General features: G+C 37.2%; 1 protein-coding gene across 2 annotated transcripts in view; it reads left to right on the plus strand.

Moving 5' to 3' along the window:
• The window catches only part of GAB1 (GRB2 associated binding protein 1), a 125,727-nt gene that overhangs the window by 97,212 nt on the left and 9,022 nt on the right, over window positions 1-19,493 (plus strand). Inside the window, exons 6-9 of one of the 2 annotated variants that reach the window (XM_080795726.1) lie at window positions 137-440; window positions 9,575-9,664; window positions 11,370-11,463; window positions 17,787-17,910. In XM_080795726.1, the coding sequence (XP_080651852.1) occupies window positions 137-440; window positions 9,575-9,664; window positions 11,370-11,463; window positions 17,787-17,910 (612 nt within the window). The remainder of the gene's footprint in view (window positions 1-136; window positions 441-9,574; window positions 9,665-11,369; window positions 11,464-17,786; window positions 17,911-19,493) is intronic. The other variant, XM_080795727.1, reaches the window with a different exon arrangement.

A 19,493-nucleotide genomic window follows, 5' to 3' on the forward strand; every position in this document is an offset into this window, starting at 1 on the left:
TCACATTCAGTGCTCTGAAATTAAATGAGATCATTTCATGTGCTCTCAGGTCCATATGAATATGTGTGACTTACAACTGTGTTTTCCTTTTTGATAATAGTTTCTGTTTATTAAAAGAAATGTATGTGTGTTTTAGAAAATCAAAAATATATTAACAGTGGGAAGCGTATCAAGTGAAGAACTAGATGAAAATTACGTCCCAATGAATCCCAATTCTCCTCCACGACAACATTCCAGCAGTTTTACGGAACCAATTCAGGAAGCAAATTATGTGCCAATGACTCCGGGAACATTTGATTTTTCTTCATTTGGAATGCAAGTTCCTCCTCCTGCTCATATGGGCTTCCGGTCCAGCCCAAAGACCCCTCCTCGAAGGCCAGTTCCTGTTGCAGACTGTGAACCACCCCCCGTGGATAGGAACCTCAAGCCTGACAGAAAAGGTAAGGAGGGCATGACATAGCAAATGGGTTGGGGGGTGGGAGGGTGCCTGTTTAGATCTGCCAGCTTAGATCTGCACTTAACTGTCATAAAATCCCAAATGGGTTTGGGACTAGAAGTTCCGAAGTTATTTGTATTACCTTAGTTATCAACTTAAGTGTGGTATTGCTATTCGTAGATTAAGAGTTGTTATATGTTGATGCCCAGGTGAGGTTTCTGTCTCCTGTCTCTAGAGCAGAGGTTACAAACTAAAATACTCCCAAGGTTTGGCAAGCAGCAGGAGAAAATGAGGAGAAACTGGAATCCACTTGCCCATTCTAAGTGGAGTAACTAACTGCTCCTTGACTGTAATCCTTTGTTGACTTGTGAAAATAATATGGGCCCATATGGGCAAATCATCTGATGTATCAGGAGAAGCCAAAAATTTCATCTCTTATATGTATTATCTTTTGATTTTTGAGTGTGATCTGCTAGTTTAATTTAAAAACAAAAACCAAAAAACACCTTAGACCAAACCAAACAACTTGTAGAGGCTGGATATGGTCTTTGGCTGCTGTTTTGTAACCTCTTCTCCAGAATATATAATATCAAGTCAGACAGAGATTATTAGTGCATTTGACGTAATTCTTAAAGAACAATGAGGCTGCTTGTAGAATCTTTCCAGTCTGTCTGTATAACAGCTTCTTAAAAATGATTCTGCTTTTGCTGGGGTATAAATGCTTCTAGTCTGTTCCTTCATACTGGCCTTCATAAGTAACATTAAATTCTAGGGTAGCATGATTTGTTAAGAATTCAGTATAAAAGAGACTCCAAACTGGTAATACAGACTCGGGTTTTTATATTTTGGGTTCGAGTGGTTAAAACCCAGACAACTAGCTGTGTTGCAGCATGCTGTTAGTGTGATTTAATCTTGACAACCAAATAAGTTAGTATATTGGCTATGTGATGAGTTGGCGCCATTTCTGGGGAATTCAGCACATTTGAAGTCTCCTGTGCTGTACATAGCTTTGTAAGGGCATGTGATATCTGTGTAAATTTCTCATTAACCTGGGTTTTTAGATCGTTAGTATATTTCTAATTAAGTTCCAATTGTAGGGAACAGAGTCTGAGACTCATTCCGAGTATCTGAAGAAAATGAGTTTTGTTTTGTTTTGCCTTTAAGTAGGTAAGGCTGGTCCTACGCTAAAATGAGAAAATTTACTGAGAACAGAAGTACTCCCAAGGGACCGTCACTTTGTCCTGTTGTCTGCATTTCTGTCCTGTGGGAAGTCTTTACATCTGCTTTGTTCTGTCTCACATTCTTTCCTTCTTTTCTGTTTCCTCCCCTGTACCCTCTACTTGGTTTCTGCCTTCCAGGAGCTGTGGTTGACAACTCCCCATTGTGGCCTCACTTCTGCCTCCTGGCTCCTTTTTACATGTGTGCACCTTCTGCACCTGCTGCCTCCATCATTGTTCACTCACTGTAGAGTGCTCACAGCGAATTGGATTGCTCTTATTAGTCTTCTCACACCAGGCCATATGATAGATTGTAGGCCAGCCCACAGATTGGCTGCCGCTGGTCAGCTGCCCACCTTTGGTCTGACGGCTAGAAAGATAGCCATACGTAACACCCACAGCCACCCAGACAGCCCAAGCAGCGGGGCTATAATCAGGGGTGGTTATCTTAGAAAGGGTATGAGCATCACAGGCTTTTTATTTGACAACTTTTCCTTTTGCTTGTCTTTGTCCACATCTGTCTTTAAATCTGTTTAGGCATTATTAGTCATTTTCCTTGCATACGAAATGCAGAAGTATGTTTAGACATGCGTAAATTTATCACTTAGTTCATAGGTTGCTGAAGGATTAAGGTCCAAGTGTTATGAACTCTCCGCAATACTGAAATACTCATTTTTAATGCTAAACTGGTTCTTTACTTACTGCTTAGTGCGTGTGAGCAGCAAATCTCTACTTTTTTTTTTTTAAGATTTATTTATTTTAGACAGCAAACAAGCATGTGAACACAAGTGGAGGGAGGTGTAGAGGGAGAGAAACTTCAAGCAGATACCCCCTGTTGAGCACGGAGCCCACCCAGGGCTGATCTCATGACCCACTAGATCATGACACTTAACCAACTAAGCCACCCAGGTGCCCCAGCAGATCTCTGCTTTTTAACCCCAAATGTAAGTTTTATATCTGGAAGTCCTACGTAAATGTGGAGGTGATATTGTTAGGGTAAGTGTGCAAGGCACTGATTCCTACCTGCTGTGCTTCTCTGCCTGCCCCTTCCTTTCCTCGGGCTCTGCAGAACACAGTTCGAAAATTCCCGGTATATTTCACAGTTAGTGATTACACATGGTAAACCTAATGAATACTCAGAAAAAATTTATATGTTAGAAAAATTTTGCGATCATAATGATATGTGTTTTGTGTTCTCTAGGTCTGATAGAGCTCATGTACCTCATATGATATATATCATTTTATGTATATATCATCATATGGCATATATACTATATATCATTTATATTACATTTATGTGTAATTATATCTCCCTATGTATATAGTGAAAGTACTATATATTCTAGTATAGTAGCAATTAATTGCCCTAGGTTTCTAAACCAGCCTAAAGTGACCTTATAGTAGAACAGAACAAAGTAGGTTCTTGGTTACTTCTGGAGGTTGCATTCAGGCTTTTACAAAATGAAGTGAACTCTTGAGAGACAGTCCTGAACTCATTGGCCAGGTTGTTTATTTGGTATCTATGCTTAGACACAGAATGAACTGAGAAAGCACCTGGAATAAAATACATAGTTTTTGGCAAAATCAAGAGGAGTAGGTTTAGCAAAACAGGGGAGGTTACTAAAATCATAGTAATTAGAAAAAAAGGTTTTGCTTTTCTTTTAGTACTGTTCTGCTTTTTAAATAAATATAAGAGAGAAAGCATGAGAGTCTACTTAACTTAGCAAACTTTGTCAACTCACTTTACGAAGTTACAACTATTCAAGAAGAACACATTGAAAGCCCAAATTCAGATCTTGGAGCAGTTTATCTTTAAAAACTTAAGTTGTAGGGCACCTGGGTGGCTCAGTCGGTTAAGCATCCAGTTCTTGATTTTGGCTCAAGTCATTATCTCAGGATCATGGGATCGAGCCCCATGTCTGGTTCCACACTCAGCATGGTGTCTGGTTGGGATTCTGTCTCTCTCTCCCTCTGCTCCTCCACCAACACAAGCCCCCCCCACCATGCTCTCCCACTCTCCCTTGCTAAAATAAACAAACATATCTTTAAAATAAATAAATAAAAATAAAAACTTAAACTGTAAAACAAATGTCTTATTTGGTCATTAAATTCTTCACATGCATAGCATCAGATGAGTCCATTTTACTTCTAGATTTTGTGACATCAGATATATGACTCAATCTGTTCTACTATCTCTTAATTAACTATACCTCATAATTAGCAAACCTGATTCTATCGAATACGGCTTGATTAGTTTCAGAGCCCAATATAACTAGTTCAGTACCCAGTGTAACCAATTACTGTGATTGTCTTCTTTGAAAGAGTCTACAATAAATGAGTGACATTCTAGTCTTGTTTATACCCCCAATTATAGATGTCAGCTGCTGTAGTTAGTAGTACAGATAAGTTTTTCAAATACTTTTGGGTAATTGAAGCTTCAGAAATGCATAGATGTTCTAAACACTTATGTTTAATGTATTTTCATGGACCTTTTTCCCCATCACCCAACTTGTGGTAGCTATATTTTCACCCCTACTATTTCTGTCACAACGGTATTTGTTACAAACCAAGTTTTGTGTAATATTAATAGAGAAGAAAAGCATAATTTGCATATATTAAATATAGGAAAGCAGATAAGTCATTGTAAATGCAGGACAAATTATGTTTTGATTGCTTCAGCTGAAAGTTACATTTTAATTGAAGAGCAAGTTTATAAAGTTTGGAAACTTCTGTAAGATACCTATTGTGGCTTCTCTTAAAGTAAGTCATTACCTGAATCTACCATATTTAACCGTTGCACTTACCTAGGCCCTCTACCCCCATCCAGTCTTCTAACAAAGTGGCAGCCATTTGAGCCTCAGACACAATATTTATACTTTGTTTTGTTTACCTTTGTCCAAGCATGGCTTTCTGCAGTAATTCTGGCCGTTATTATATCGTGACAAAGCAATGAAAAGCAGTGTGAAAAAGCAGTACAGGTTTACTTCTGGTGTTTTTGCACATTAGTTGGCTTAAAGTATCTTTGGGTCTGATCCTCACTTTCAGTATAGGAAGCATTCAGAAGACCAGTCTGGACGAGCTTCCCTGGATGGGTCCTTGTGACGAAGTTGACCTACTGGCTCTAGACGTTTTTTTGAGAGATCTTCTGAAGTTTTTGAATGTGATTAAAAATAAACATGCTTTTTGTTCCTGTTTTTTTAATTAATATGCTTTTTTAAAACTACTTTTATGCTGTAATAAGTGTTTGGGAGATGGATGAGTGACACTAGTAAATATAACTAGATTTTAATAAAAAAGTATTAAGTTTGAATCTCAAGTCAGATTTTTGGTTTGGTGTTGCAGTTTAAAGGAAATACAAATGGAATACATTTTTGGGGTGCCTGTCTGGCTTAGTCAGAAGAGCATGTGACTCTTGATCTCGGGGTCTTGAGTTCGAGCCCCACGTTGGGTGTAGAGATTACTTAAATAAATAAAAACTTTGAAAAAAAAGAATGGAGTGCATTTTTATAGCATAGCCTTTACATGCAGATTGTTTCTCCTAAATATTCTTTACCTGCCAATATATAAGTATCATTATTATGTTCTTCATACAGTCAGACCATTACAACAAGTGTAAAAGTTTTCAATATACTACCTGGATTAGTATTTGGAATTATCAGAGGATATTAATATTGTGAATTATCTTTCTTCTTTCTTGATTTTTGAGATGCTCAATGGAAATAATATTAAAACTGTGGAAGAGTAAATAATTCAGGCTAAGTTAAACCTGTAGTAAAACAGAAAATAAACTTTCCACTTTGTGTTGAATTTATGTAAGCAGTACCTATGAAAATAATACTTGATAGTGTATGGACTTTGCAAAAAAGATTGCCTCTGCTTATTTGAAACCTGACCTCATGTGATTGCCTTGACCATATTTGGGATTATCAACTTTCGAAACCACATTCAGTTGCTCTCTTTTTTCCCACTTAAAGGACCAGCAAAAAAATTATGATATTGATCAGATTAAACACCACCAGCTTTAAGAGACCTGCAGTTCATCAACATAGATTTAAGTGCCTACCAGTTATAGGATCTATCCTTTGCTAGTCCTTGGTCTCCAAACACAGGAAGAAAAGGTGGCTTCCCTGAAGAAGCTCACTGTCTAGTGGAGGAGGTAGAAAAGTAAACACATTATCATAACTGGCGTGGAAGGAGCTGTGGTTGAGGTAAGCTTTTGGCACTGTTATCTAAGCTCCCCTGAGGAAAGTCTGAGAGAGTGAATGGCAATTAAATGATGGTAGAGGAGGGGAGGATGGCAAAGGACCTTTTAGTCAGAATAAACAGCATACCCAGATCCTTTAAAAGAGGGCAGATGGGACTGGCTGGGTTGTGAGTGGGAGGGAGGGAGTAAGATAGGGAGGGAAGAGGGGAGCAAAGTATGAATGGAGGAAGGAATGCCAAATGCCTTGCAGGTGCCTGATCCTGAGGGTGTTATAGTCCATGCTAATGAGTTTGGGCTTTATTCTGAGTACACCATTAAAGGGTTTTATGCAGGCAAGTAACATAATCAGGTTGGCCCCTAGAAAGCTCATTCTAAAATTTAAGATAGGACAAGATGGGTAGGATAAAATTTAAGTCGATAGGAAAAGAGACTATTCACTTATGTAAAATGTTAAAAAATCACATTTTTTTCAGCATCTTCCTCAAAGAGTACTTTGCTTGGTTTTCCAAATCCAGGGTTCTTAAAGCCTTTTTAGAAATGATCATATAAGGAAAGGCATAACAGAGCCCCTTTCCTGGCTCTTATTTGGTGCTTCACCTTGAGGATTTACGGTGATTTTAAAGGTTTGAAGGCATTTAGAGGACAGCTGGCAGTTATTTAGCCATACAGTGTGAGCTCATCACTTTCAGAAAAACAAACTAGGTAAGTAAGGTACACATTAGAAGCAGGCAAGTTTTAAGAAAGGACTTTAGACTTGCAGATTTTTTCATTTTCTTAGGTAAATGAAAACAGACTATCATATTGTCATTATAAATATAAATTAAAGTTTATAAAATAAAGATTAGAGAGAAAGTAGAATTTAGAATGACATGTAAGAGATCTGCAGTGGCAACTGGTAATCGAGGAAACAGAGCAGGTCTGTGGTGAGTCAGAGGAGAAATTGCATTTTGAACATGCAGTGTGAGCGCCTGCTGAGCAGCCGTAGAGGATGGTTGTGTAAATGTGTAGCTTAAGATTTCCAGACGAAGATCTGAACCAGGATGAAGATCTGTCAACTTGTACTCCATGTTAGGGAGCAAGTCACATGAGCCAGAGATTGCCCCCCCCCCCCCCGCCGCCATAAGGGTTAAAGCGTAGGGGGATTTTCGCCCATAGTCAGTGCCCTCTGCTAAATGATGTAATGTTTGTCTTTGTTCAAAGGTAGTCTAGCTAAAGCCAAGTTGTAATCTGCTTTGGATTTAAAAGTTGAGGCTCAAATGAGTTACTCTGTTTACTCTCAGAATTTGAGAATCTGTGTATCCCCAGAGTTGGTTTATTTTTGCCTTTACTTTCTTATGCTTATTTCTTACTCTTTATTTTCACCCTTTTCTTGAACAGTCAAGAAAACATTCAAATATTTGCTATTAGGTAGTAGAGAGGAAGACAGGCCCAAGACAGGCGTACTAACACCTGGGGCCTTTTCTCCACCTTTTTCTCTCACAGATAATACCGAGCCATCATTTGGGTACAACTTTCATTTCTATCTGGAACGTCAGTGTCAAACTGAGTTTGGAGGCATATAAAGAAATAAAGCTGACAAAATGTCTGAGTGACTCAGTATGATTCAGTGCCACACTTTCAAATTTCGACTTTCATCCCAAAACCAACCTTGAGCCTTGCATGGAATGGAAAATACATATAAATTTTGTAAAAACACTTTTAAAACCTCACTTGATACAGTATTTTTCTATTAGGAAAACCAAGGAGTACCCTCGGGAGTGCTTGACAGATGGAATTGGTTTAGAGAAAAGATGGTCGGTTCAGGGTCAGGTAGTAAAAGGATCTCTGTGGGGAGCTGTGGGACAAGGGAAGAATGGAATTAAATCACAGGCAGGTCGAGTCAGCAGTCATAGGATCTTGAGTATTTAACCACCAACAAAGATGAAGATACCAAGTATGCAAAGCTGAGAAGTTTGGAGGGTGACGGCTGGGGGAGAAGCACAGTGATAAATCGGAAGGAAGCCCAGAGTTCATGAACGTGGGTCTTTCAGAAAAGGAGGAGGGCGGAAGACACATTGAGGGAATACCAGCGAACCAGAAGTCACCCAGAAAAGCAATTATTAAACTTCACATCACTCACAGATCAATTACCTGTGGCATTCAAATAGATGTAAGATCTCAAACTGAACTGAGCAGTTCAAAACTGACCTCTAAACACTGGTTTCCTAGGATATTTGATTGTTCAAAAAGCTAGAGAGAGAAAACAGTGTGGACAGCACAGCAGCATACACCAGCAGGTGCAAGGCCAGAGGAGCCTTCATTTGGCCTCTATAATCAATGCTGTGACCCAAGCAAATTACTTAACCTTTTTTGTTCTTCAGGGGTATCTCATCCATAAAATGAAGAAGCTGGATTTGATCTGTAAAAGCCTTTTAGCTGTAAAATAAGTGTATTTTTCTGTAGCAACCCTTACGTTCTGCCTCTTACTCTTTTTGAAGGGAAGTACATTGTATTGGGGAGTTTATAAAAAGCTGACCTCCTCCGTTGTTTCTAGGAAAGTGCCCTGCCAGCGTGGGCCCTGGATAGGTATTCAGCATTAGGGGTAGGATTACAGCCCCAAATCTTATCACTCACATTTTAAACTAGACCTGCCTCATTTCTCAATAAACTCAATGTATTAATCGCCTAACTTAGAAAATTGGTTCATTAGAGAATTCTCACATTTTATAACCTTGAGATTCATATTTTAAGAAACTTTACACCTTCAGTAGATATGGTACTAGATATTAGCACTTACTCAGCAAATTCTAATCTTGCCATCTAATAGATGTCGACTCAGTTTTTTAAATGCCAAAAAAGATGAAAATTTGGTGCCATTGAGAAAAGAGCAACTTAAATTACTGGTTTAAATGATATTGCTACTCTAGCCTCCAGGCTTCCTGTGGGAAAAAGTGAGGCCACTGCTGGATGTTAACCCCGTACTTTTCATACGGCTTTTTTTCAGCAGCACTTCTTTGTGGCAGAGAATAAATGAAAAGAAAATGAAGGCAACTGAATTTATGTTTTCAGATACTTACATCGAGGCTAGACAATCAGCAGTTCCAGAATTAAGACATCTAATCCTTGCAAAATGATGTCACTGGGTAGCTACCAGTATCGAGGGGAAACAAACAGTGGTCTTGGTTTTGATCTTGGATTAGCAAACATTGTAACATCAACCTGCTTCTCTAGAAGGGCTTTTGGTCAGGTCAAGGAGTAGTCAGATTAAGGTTTTTTAAATACCTCCATTAATTAAGCAAGAAATATTATAGGGAAGTAGGCCTTGGTACTTTCTTATCAGACTTCAAAGAAAAGATGTACTTTGAGGTATGACTGAGATATTTTATAATTTTTTGTTTGATCCAGTTTTCTAAGGCATGTTAGAAGAATAACTAACATGGCACATGTCTTTCCTCCCTTCCGCCAAATAAAGATAACCACTAACCAGTCTGGTTATCCAACTAAAACTTTACCATCCTTTATAACACTTGGCTTGTCACACTGTTGCATGAAGCTTCTTCCTTTCCATTGTACTGAGCATGAATGATATGTAGCAAGATTGAAATAGTCTCCACAAACAAACTTTTGTATATACTTTTGAGATGTAACATTTCTGCTCAGGGCTCTGTTGCTTTTTTACAGAATCCATTTTCCAATTAAAAAATAACATATTAAGAGAGTCTTCTTTTTACCAATTAGGTCAAAGTCCTAAAATTTTAAGACCCAAACCCCATGGTTTAGAGCGAACTGATTCACAAACCATAGGTGACTTTGCTACAAGGAGAAAGGGTATGTACATTAGCACCGCATGCTGGATGGGGCATTGGGAATTTATTTTGTGGTGGTTTTTTCTTTAAAAAGTTAAGGAGAAGAGCCTTAAGTACGACTGCTGTTGTGAATAAAGCTTCCTAGCACGTTATTTCTAAAGTGAATGCTTCTCATAATGTGTGTCTTCCCATTGTGTCTTTTCATAGACACAAGTCTACTCGTTATGCCATTAACAGCAGCATGTTAAATTTGATAATATTTAGTCTTGTCCTTTTGCATTATTCTCTTAACCTTTTGGACATCAATACATTGTTTGCTTTAAGCTTGTGATCTACTTGTGAGTTCCAAATGCCTCCTTTATTTATATGTAACATGCTGTGTATTCTGTCCTGAGATAAAATACAGAATCACTTCCCATGGATTAATTATTTATGCCATTACTTAGAATTTGACAGGTAAATTGCCAGTAGACTTTGGGTTTCAAAAAAAGTGAAACGTAAGAGTTAAAGAATTACATTCACTAAGCACAGTATTCCGTGCATGTCTATTTTAAGTGTATAGGTGAGCAAAATTTAAACTCAGACTTAATCTAGTCTTCAGAAAAATCACATTGAGTTTTTTGTTTTGAATAGACAAAAATACTCATAAGCCCAGTGAATCTACATAGTCCTTTTAAATGACCACCTATTTTATAGTTTGATGGTAGTTATGCATAGTTGATTAAAAGTATGAGTTGAGTAAAAGTATGTCCATATATGGACAAAAACTAGAAGAAGGAAACCTAGAAAAGTGAATTTTTTTTCTTTGGAGTGGCAGGATGAAAGGTAAAGTATTTACCTAATGTGTTTAAATAGTCTCCCAAAATATAATTCATTTTAATATATAGTTTTAATTTTTTAGTTCATTTAGTTAATTTCTGAAAAATGTTTTATTCTTTAAGGGCTGAGAGCTCTGTGGTATTTACTAGCGTGGTAATTATCTGCTGTAATAATGAGGTAAATAAGCAAAGACCACTTATAAATGAAGCCAATAAGAATATTAGTGTTTATTATTATTTAATTTGGTAAAGAATATTGTTGGTTAAATAAGCTAAAAATTCAAGGTAATTTTTAATAATGGTCTCTCAGAGCTGAGTTTGAGTCTCAAAATATTATTATTGCTTTCTTTTATTTGTTTTCAGACTGGGCTTGAATTAGTTTAAAAGAGTTGGTCACTTCTTTTTTCAGTTTTTGATTTTAGAAGAGTTTGGTATTTAATACCTTTAATACATCATTTTATATATATAGTTATATAACTGATGCTTCAATGTTGGAGAATAGAAATGTTTTTACATAGAAGATGAAAGCTCCATACTTGGGGATCAAATTACTTTTTTTTAAAAAAGGAAATATGAAACGTATACATCAAGTAACTAAAGGAATTGGGTCACATTACCCTTTCTTCTCATTTAGTTTATTTTCATAAAATATTAAATTAAGAAGCAACGTGTTGTAATAGAGCTTTAGACTTTGAGTCATCAGCCATGAAACATTATTGAATTTAGCTTTTGTCGCTATTTAGCGACACCTTGGGCAGATCATGTAACATCAGCTCATTTCATGTGTGAAACCAGCTGGTCTTAGGTGTACTCTGGCTATAACATAAAAGTAGAGAGATAGAGTGAGGATCTTGTTTTGTTTTCCAAATTTCTGTGTACTGAAGCCTGTTTTTCTCTCTTTCATTTCAGTCAAGCCAGCACCTTTAGAAATAAAACCTTTGCCAGAATGGGAAGAGCTACAAGCTCCAGTTAGATCTCCCATCACTAGGAGTTTTGCTCGAGAGTAAGTATTTGTTTAAAATATGTACCTTGATTGGTCACTATAATGGAAAATAACTGGAACAGTGGTTCCTAAAATACGGTCTGGAAAGCCTACCTTTTTGGGGTTCTGTGAAGTCAAATCCTCATTAAGATGCCACGATGTCTTTTGCCTTTTCCACTCTTTTTCTCTCATGAGTATTTGCCGGAGTTTTCCGAAGGCTACATAGTGTTTAGTCATATCCCTGGGACAGGTAATAAATAGAAAATATTTGTATACTCTTGTGGTGTTTTTTGTTTGTTTGTTTTTATGTATAAGTCTTTTTTAAATTCAGTTAATTAACATATAATGTCTTACTAGTTTCAGAGGTAGAGGTCAGTGATTCATCAGTCTTATATATTACCCAGTGCTCATTACATCACATTCCTTCCTTAATGTCCATCCACCCAGTTACCCCATCCCCCCACCTCCCTTCCCTTCAGCAACCTTCAGCTTGTTACCTGTGATTAAGAGTTTCTTATGGTTTGTCTCCCTCTCCGGTTTCATCTTGTATTATTTTTTCTTCTCTTCCCTATGATCCTCTGTAAATTCCACATATGAGTGAGATCATATGATAATTCTGTCTCTGATTGACTTATTTAGCTTAGTTTGAGTTCTATCCACATCCTTGCAAATGGCAAGATTTCATTTTTTTTTTGATGGTGGAGTAATATTCCATTGTATGTATATATATATATATACACACACATATACATATATATATACACACACACATATATATATATATATATATATATACATACACCACATCTTCTTTATCCATTCACCTGTTGATGGACATCTAGCCTCTTTCCATAGTTTGGCTATTGTGGACTTGTGGACATTGCTGCTATAAACATTCGGGTGTGCGTGCCCCTTCAGACACTACATTTGTATCTTTGGGGTAAATACCCAGTAGTGCAATTGCTGGGTCATAGGGTAGCTCTATTTTCAAATTTTTGAGGATCCTCTGTACTGTTTTCCAGAGTGGCTGCACCAGCTTGCATTCCCACCAACAGTGTAGGAGGGAGGGTTCCCCTTTCTCCACATCCTCTCCAACATCTGTCATTTCCTGACTTGTTAATTTTAGCCATTCTCGCTGGTATGAGGTGGTATCTCGTTAAGGTTTTGATTTGTATTTCCCTGATGCCGAGTGATGTGGAGCACTTTTTCATGTGCCTATTGGCCATTTGGGTGTCTTTTTTGCAGAAATGTATGTTCATGTCTTCTGCCCATTTCTTGATTGGATGATTTGTTCTTTGGGTGTTGAATTTGATAAGTTCTTTATAGATTTTGGGTACTAGCCCTTTATCTAATAAGACATTCGCAAATATCTTCTCCCATTCTGTTAGTTGTCTTTTGGGTTTTTTTTTTTTTCCTGTTTTCTTTGTTGTGTAAAAGCTTTTTGTCTTGATGAATTCCCAGTAGTTCATTTTTGCCTTTAAAGATATGTCTAGCAAGAACTTGCTGTGTCTGAGGACGAAGAGCTTGCTGCCAGTGTTCTCTAAGATTTTGATGGATTCCTGTCTCACATTTAGGTCTTTCATCCATTTTGAGTCTATTTTTGTATATAAAGTGGTATAAAGTGGTCAAGTTTCATTGCTCTGCATGTGGCTGTCCAGTGTTTAGAACACCATTTGTTGAAGAGACTGTCTTTTTTTCCATTGGGCATTCTTTCCTCCTTTGTCGAAGATTAGTTGACCAAGAATTGAAGGTCCATATCTGGGCTCTCCATTCTGTTGGCATTGATCTATGTGTCTGTTTTTGTGCCAGTACCATACTGTCTTGATGATTACAGCTTTGTAATAGAGCTTGAATTCCGGTAGTATGATGCTACCAGCTTTGGTTTTCTTTTTCAACATTCCTTTGGCTATTTGGGGTCTTTTCTGGTTCCTTACAAATTTTAGGGTTATTTGTTCAATTCTGTGAAAAAAGTTGATGGTATTTTGAAGGGGGTTACAATGAATTGCTCTAGGTAGTGTAGACATTTTAACAATATTTGTTCTTCCAGTTCACGAACTTGGAATGTTTTTCCGTTTCTTTGTGTTGTCCTCAATTTCTTTCATGAGTGGTCTATAGTTTTCAGAGTACAGATCTTTGCTTCTTTGGTTAGGTTTATTCCTAGGTATTTTATGGGTTTTGGTGCAACTGTAAATGAGATCAGCTTAATTTCTCTTTCTTCTGTCTCATTGTTAGTGTATAGAAATGCATCCGATTTCTGTGCATTGATTTTATTTCCTGCCACTTTGCTGAATTCTTGTATGAGTTCTTACAATTTTGGGGTGGAGTCTTTTGGGTTTTCCACATAGAGTATCATATCATCTGCAGAGTGATGTTGTTGTTGTGTGCTTGCTGGGGCTAGAACTTCTAATACTATGTTGAACAACAGTGGTGAGAGTGGACATCCCTAGTATGTACCTGACCTTAGGGGGAAAGCTCTCAGGTTTTCCCCATTGAGAATGATATTCGCTGTGAGTTTTTCGTAGATAGCTTTCATGATATTGGGGTGTTTACCCTCTACCCCTACACTGTGGAGAGTTTTGATCAAGAAAAAATGCTGTCAAATGCTTTTTCTGCATCTGTTGAGAGAATCATATGGTTCTTGTCCCTTCTTTTATTAATATAGTGTATCACAGTGATTTATTTCTGAATGTTGAACCACTGTTGCGTCCCAGGAATAAATTCCACTTGGTTGTAGTGAACAATCCTTTTAATGTACTGTTGGAGCCTGTTGGCTAGTATTTTGGTGATAATTTTTGCATCCATGTTCTTCCATAATATTGGTCTGTATTTCTCCTTTTTGGTGGGGTCTTTGTCTGGTTTTGGGATCAAGGTAATGCTGGACTCATAAAAAGAGTTTGGGAGCTTTCCTTCCATTACTATTTTTTTGAAACAACTTCAGAATAAGTATTAATTCTTCTTTTGGTGTTTGGTAGAATACCCCTGGGAAGCTGTCTGGCCCTGGGCTCTTATTTGTTGGGAGATTTTTTATTATTCAGTTTCCTTGCTGGTTACCAGTCTGTTCAGGTTTTCTATTTCTTCCTGGCTCAGTTTTGGTAGTTTATACATCTCGAGGAGTACATCCATTTCTTCCAGATTGCCTGATTTGTTGGCATATAATTGGTCGTAATGTGTTCTTATAATTGTTTCTATTTCTTCAGCGTTGACTGTAATCTCTCCTCTTTCAGTCGTGATCGTATTCATTTGGGTCCTTTCTCTTTTCTTTCTGGTAAGTCTGGCCAGGGGTTTATCTTATTAATTCTTTCAAAGAACCAACTCCTAGTTTCGTTAATTTGTTCTACTGTTCTTTGGTTTCTATTTCATTGATTTCTGCTCTGATCTTTATGATTTCTCTTCTCCTGCTGGGTTTATGCTTTCTTCGCTGTTCTTTCTCCAGCTCCTTAGGTGTAAGGTTAGGTTGTGTATTTGAGACCTTTCTTGTTTCTTGAGAAAGGCTTGTATTGCTATATACTTTCCTCTTAGGACCACCTTTGCTGTGTCCCAGAGATTTTGAACAGTCTTGTTTTCATTTTCATTTGTTTCCATGCATTTTTTAAAATTCTTTAATTCCCTGGTTGACTCATTTATTCTTTAGTAGGATGCTCTTTAGCCTCCATGAATTTGAGTTCTTTCCAACTTTCCTCTTGTGATTGAGTTCTAGTTTCAGAGCACTGTGGTCTGAAAATATGCAGGGAATGATCCCAGTCTTTTGGTACTGATTGAGACCTGATTTTTGACCCAGGATGTGATCTATTCTGGAGAATGTTCCATGTGCACTAGAGAAGAATGTGTGTTCTGTTGCTTTGGGATGGAATGTTCTGAATACATCTGTGACGTCCATCTGGTCCAGTGTGTCATTTAAAGCCTTTATTTCCTTGTTGATCTTTTGCTTAGATGATCTGTCCATTTCAGTGAGTAGGGAGTTAAAGTCCCCAATATTATTGTATAATTATCAACCTGTTTCTTTAATTTGTTATTAATTAGTTTATATAATTGACTGCTCCCAGGTTAGGGGCATACATATTTATAATTTTTAGATACTCTTGTTGGATAGACCCTTTAATTATGATATAGTGACTTTCCTCATCTTTTATTACAGTCTTTGGTTTAAAATCTAATTTGTCTGATATAAGGATCGCTACTCCATTTTTCTTTTGATGTCCATTAGCATAGTAAATGGTTTTCAGCCCCTTCACTTTCAATCTGGAGATGTCTTCGGGTCTAAAATGAGTCTTTACAGATAGCATATCCACGGTTCTTGCTTTTTTTTGTTGTTAAAGATTTTTTTATTTATTCGTTTGTCAGAGAGAGTGAGCACAGGCAGACAGAGAGGCAGGCAGAGGCAGAGGGAGAAGCAGGCTCCCCGCTGAGCAAGGAGCCCGATGCGGAACTCGATCCCAAGACCCTGGGATCATGACCTGAGCCAAAGGCAGCTGCTTAACCAACTGAGCCACCCAGGCGTCCCACTGAGCCACCCAGGCGTCCCCGGTTCTTGCTTTTTTATCCAGTTTGATACCCTGTGTCTTTTGATTGGGGGCATTTAGCCTATTTACCTGCAGGGTAACTATTGAAAGATATGAATTTAGTGTCACTGTATTGCTTGTAAAGTGACTGTTTCTGTATATTATCTCTGTTCCTTTCTGGTCTATGTTACCTTTAGGTTTTCTCTTTACTTAGAGGACCCCTTTCAGTATTTCCTGTAGGGCTGGTTTGGTGTTTGCAAATTCTTTTAGTTTTTGTTTGTCCTGGAAGCTTTTTATCTCTCCTTCTGTTTTCAATGACAGCCTAGCTGGTTGTAGTATTCTTGGCTGCATATTTTTCTTGTTTAGTGCCTGGAATGTATCATGCCAAGTCCTTTCTGGCCTTCTAGGTGTCTGTGGATAGGTCAGCTGCCATTCTAATGTTCTGCCCTTTTAGGTTATAGACCTCTTGTCCCAAGTCACTTTCAGCATTTTCTCTTTGTCACTGAGATTTGCAAGTCTAACTATTATATGTTGAGGTGTTGACCTATTTTTATTGATTTTGAGGGGGGTTCTCTGTGCCTCCTGGATTTTGATGCCTGTTTTCTCCACAAATTAGGGAAGTTCTCCGCTATAATTTGCTCCAGTCTATCTTCTGCCCCTTTCTCTCTTTCTTCTTCTTCTGGGATCCCAATTATTCTAATATTGTTTGGTCTTATTATATCACTTATCTCTCAAATTCTCCCCTTGTGTTCCAGTAGTTGTTTCTTCCTCTTTTTCTCAGCTTCTTTGTTCTCCATCATTTGACCTTCTATATCACTAATTCTCTCTTCTGTCTCACGTATCCTAGCAGTTAGACCCTCTGTTTTTTATTGCATCTCATTAATAGCCTTTTTGACTTCAACTTTGTTAGATTTTAGTTCTTTTATTTCTCCAGAAAGGGATTTTCTAGTGTCGTCTATGCTTTTATTCAATCTCAGCTAGTATCTTTATAATAATCGTTATTCTGAACTGTAGTTCCAACATCTTAACTTATGTGCATCCTGATTAGGTTTCTGGCAGTGAGTTCTGCCTCTTGTTCTCTTTTTTGAGGTGAGTTTTTCCGTTTTGTCATTCTTGCAGAAAGTGGTTGCTTTTCTATTTGTAGAGTTGCAGCTATTCTTTTCTTAGCTCTCCAGTTGAGTTCTTAGGTGTTCAGAATTATTTGATAGCTATCTCGCTAAATTCCTGGGACCAGACAAAATTAAAGTCTCCTATTCCTCTGCTATCTTAGACTATTACTCTTGTGTTTTTAAAAAATGTTCTATTAGTTGTAATATGGTAAATAGGTGTAACCCAAATAAACAATGTTCTTTGGGGTTCTCAATAATTTTTAAGGGTGTAAATGGTTCACGAAACTAGAAATTTCTGAGACCCACTGATCTGGAAAATATGGCAGTTTCTTGTGGGGTTTATTTAATCAAGATTTTTTAAAATATGTATAGGGAAATGTATATGTGAAGTTACAAACCTGCATTAAATATGTGTTAGTGTTTTATGTGTTCATATAGCTAGTTCTTTATAACTAGGAACTCTTCAATATTTCTTTTCATATCTGTGACTTTCTACTTATTCCCCAAATCACTGACAGTACTTTTTTTGTTCTTCACAAGGAACTTGATGCCTGAAGATACACTATGTGCATTTGAATGTATACAATAAATTTCATTAAGATAAATGTGTATAATAAATGATTGTAAACTTCAGTGAATATTTCTGAAAGAATGTAAACTATCACTCATTTTTATTTTGGAAGTGATTTTAGAAATTGTCCAGGTTTAGGTTTGTAACAGTGGTTTCTGTAATTAGCTCCTCTAGGTTTCCCTTGTCTCCCCGACCGGATTCAGTGCACAGCACAACTTCAAGCAGTGACTCCCATGACAGTGAGGAGAATTACGTTCCCATGAACCCAAACCTGTCCAGCGAGGACTCAGTACGTAAAGTCTTTACAAGCAGCCCTTCCAGGTCCTGCAGGCCGGGACCTTTCTTCCTACCTCTACATCTTACCCTTACATCCTTTATATACTTAAGGAAAAAGGATAGAAGACAACTTTTTAAAGTGCTTCTTAAATAATAAATGCTTCTTAAATAATAAGCTTCTTAAATAATAGTATGGTAAAGTTTAAAACCAATAAAGGTCAGTGTGTAATATCAGCATCTATAAAGTAGATTAGAATGAGTTAAAAATCATAAAATTTTATAGTTATATTTATTTTAAGATATATTTGATTTTTTGAAACTATTCAAAAAAATATAGTGGAGTATTGCACAATGCAGTTCTCCAGGCCCACTGTACCCTTAGAGTGAAATGATCTTATATAGGAGGTCTTTGACAATCTTTCAATAATATACCCTTAGAGGTGCCTTAAAGATTACAGACCTGATTTGTTTCAGATTGGCTGTACAAACCTGATTTGTTTCAGAATGGCTGTATTACCATAAGGCACAAGAATTTTATAACTGTAGCAAGCTTGTGTTCCGCAGAAGTTTTAAGTTTCCAGAAAATACTTCAGATACTTAAGAATAAAATCTGATTTTAATGTTTAAAAATATTTTACTTTTATTTTCCCTCAAATCAGATTCAGTGCTTGCTCTGTTACTTGTATTTTAGTAGACAAGTATATCAGTTATGATTAGATTCACCTCTGAGTAACAAAAAATAAACAAATAACAGTGATTTAAAACATGTTTATTTCTCCTCATGTAAGAGTCCAGAGAGAGTCAAGCCATGGTTGTTGTGGCAGAGCCCTGTTCTACAGAGTCCTCAGGGACTCTGACCCCTTCCAGCTCTCCCATCCGCCATCTTCTGGGTGTGGCTCACAAGCTCATAGAACAAGGTCGTGCTGCACCAGCAGTTCACATTCTAAGTTTCAGGATAGAGCACAGCCTATCTGCTTGTAAAAAAGGTTCCCAGAAACTGCCGTACACACCATATGGCCACATAAACATGAAAGGGCCTGGGAAACATCCTTTCTTCTGAAGGACAGTGGGCCTGGCTAAAAACCCATTCACATGGGAGAAGGAAAGGCAGCTGCTAGGGCACAACCAGGTAGTATCTGCCAAGGTAAGCAAACATGTCATATCAAAATTTGGAACGGGTAACATTTTAGTGGCTTTATTTTCTTTAGAGTGATACTCTAGAGGTTCAAATAGAAAAGTCCATTTCTAGCAACAAATGTGTTTTACATCTTTAATGTACTTTAGGCAAAAACAGGTTCCTCATAAAAATGAAATGATTTGAAAAGCTTGATGTGGTGCTTAAATTAATTAACTTTAAAATATCAAATGTATACGATGTTCAAAATGAATAAGATAATTTAAAATATTTACATCAGCCCTGGATTAGAATACAAACTAGCTTTATCAATAATCCTTTCACTGATTTTTAAGGCAGTTTTTACTAATTGGTTTCTGCTTTTGCATTCACAATTTTTTAATTTGGTAAGTGGGGTTTTACTTTTATTAACTTTTTTTTTCTCATCATAGTAAATATAGACTGGTAAAAGTCTGCATAAA

This window comes from Martes martes (assembly GCF_963455335.1).
Source record: "Martes martes genome assembly, chromosome: 2".
In the NCBI taxonomy this organism is placed as follows: domain Eukaryota; kingdom Metazoa; phylum Chordata; class Mammalia; order Carnivora; family Mustelidae; genus Martes; species Martes martes.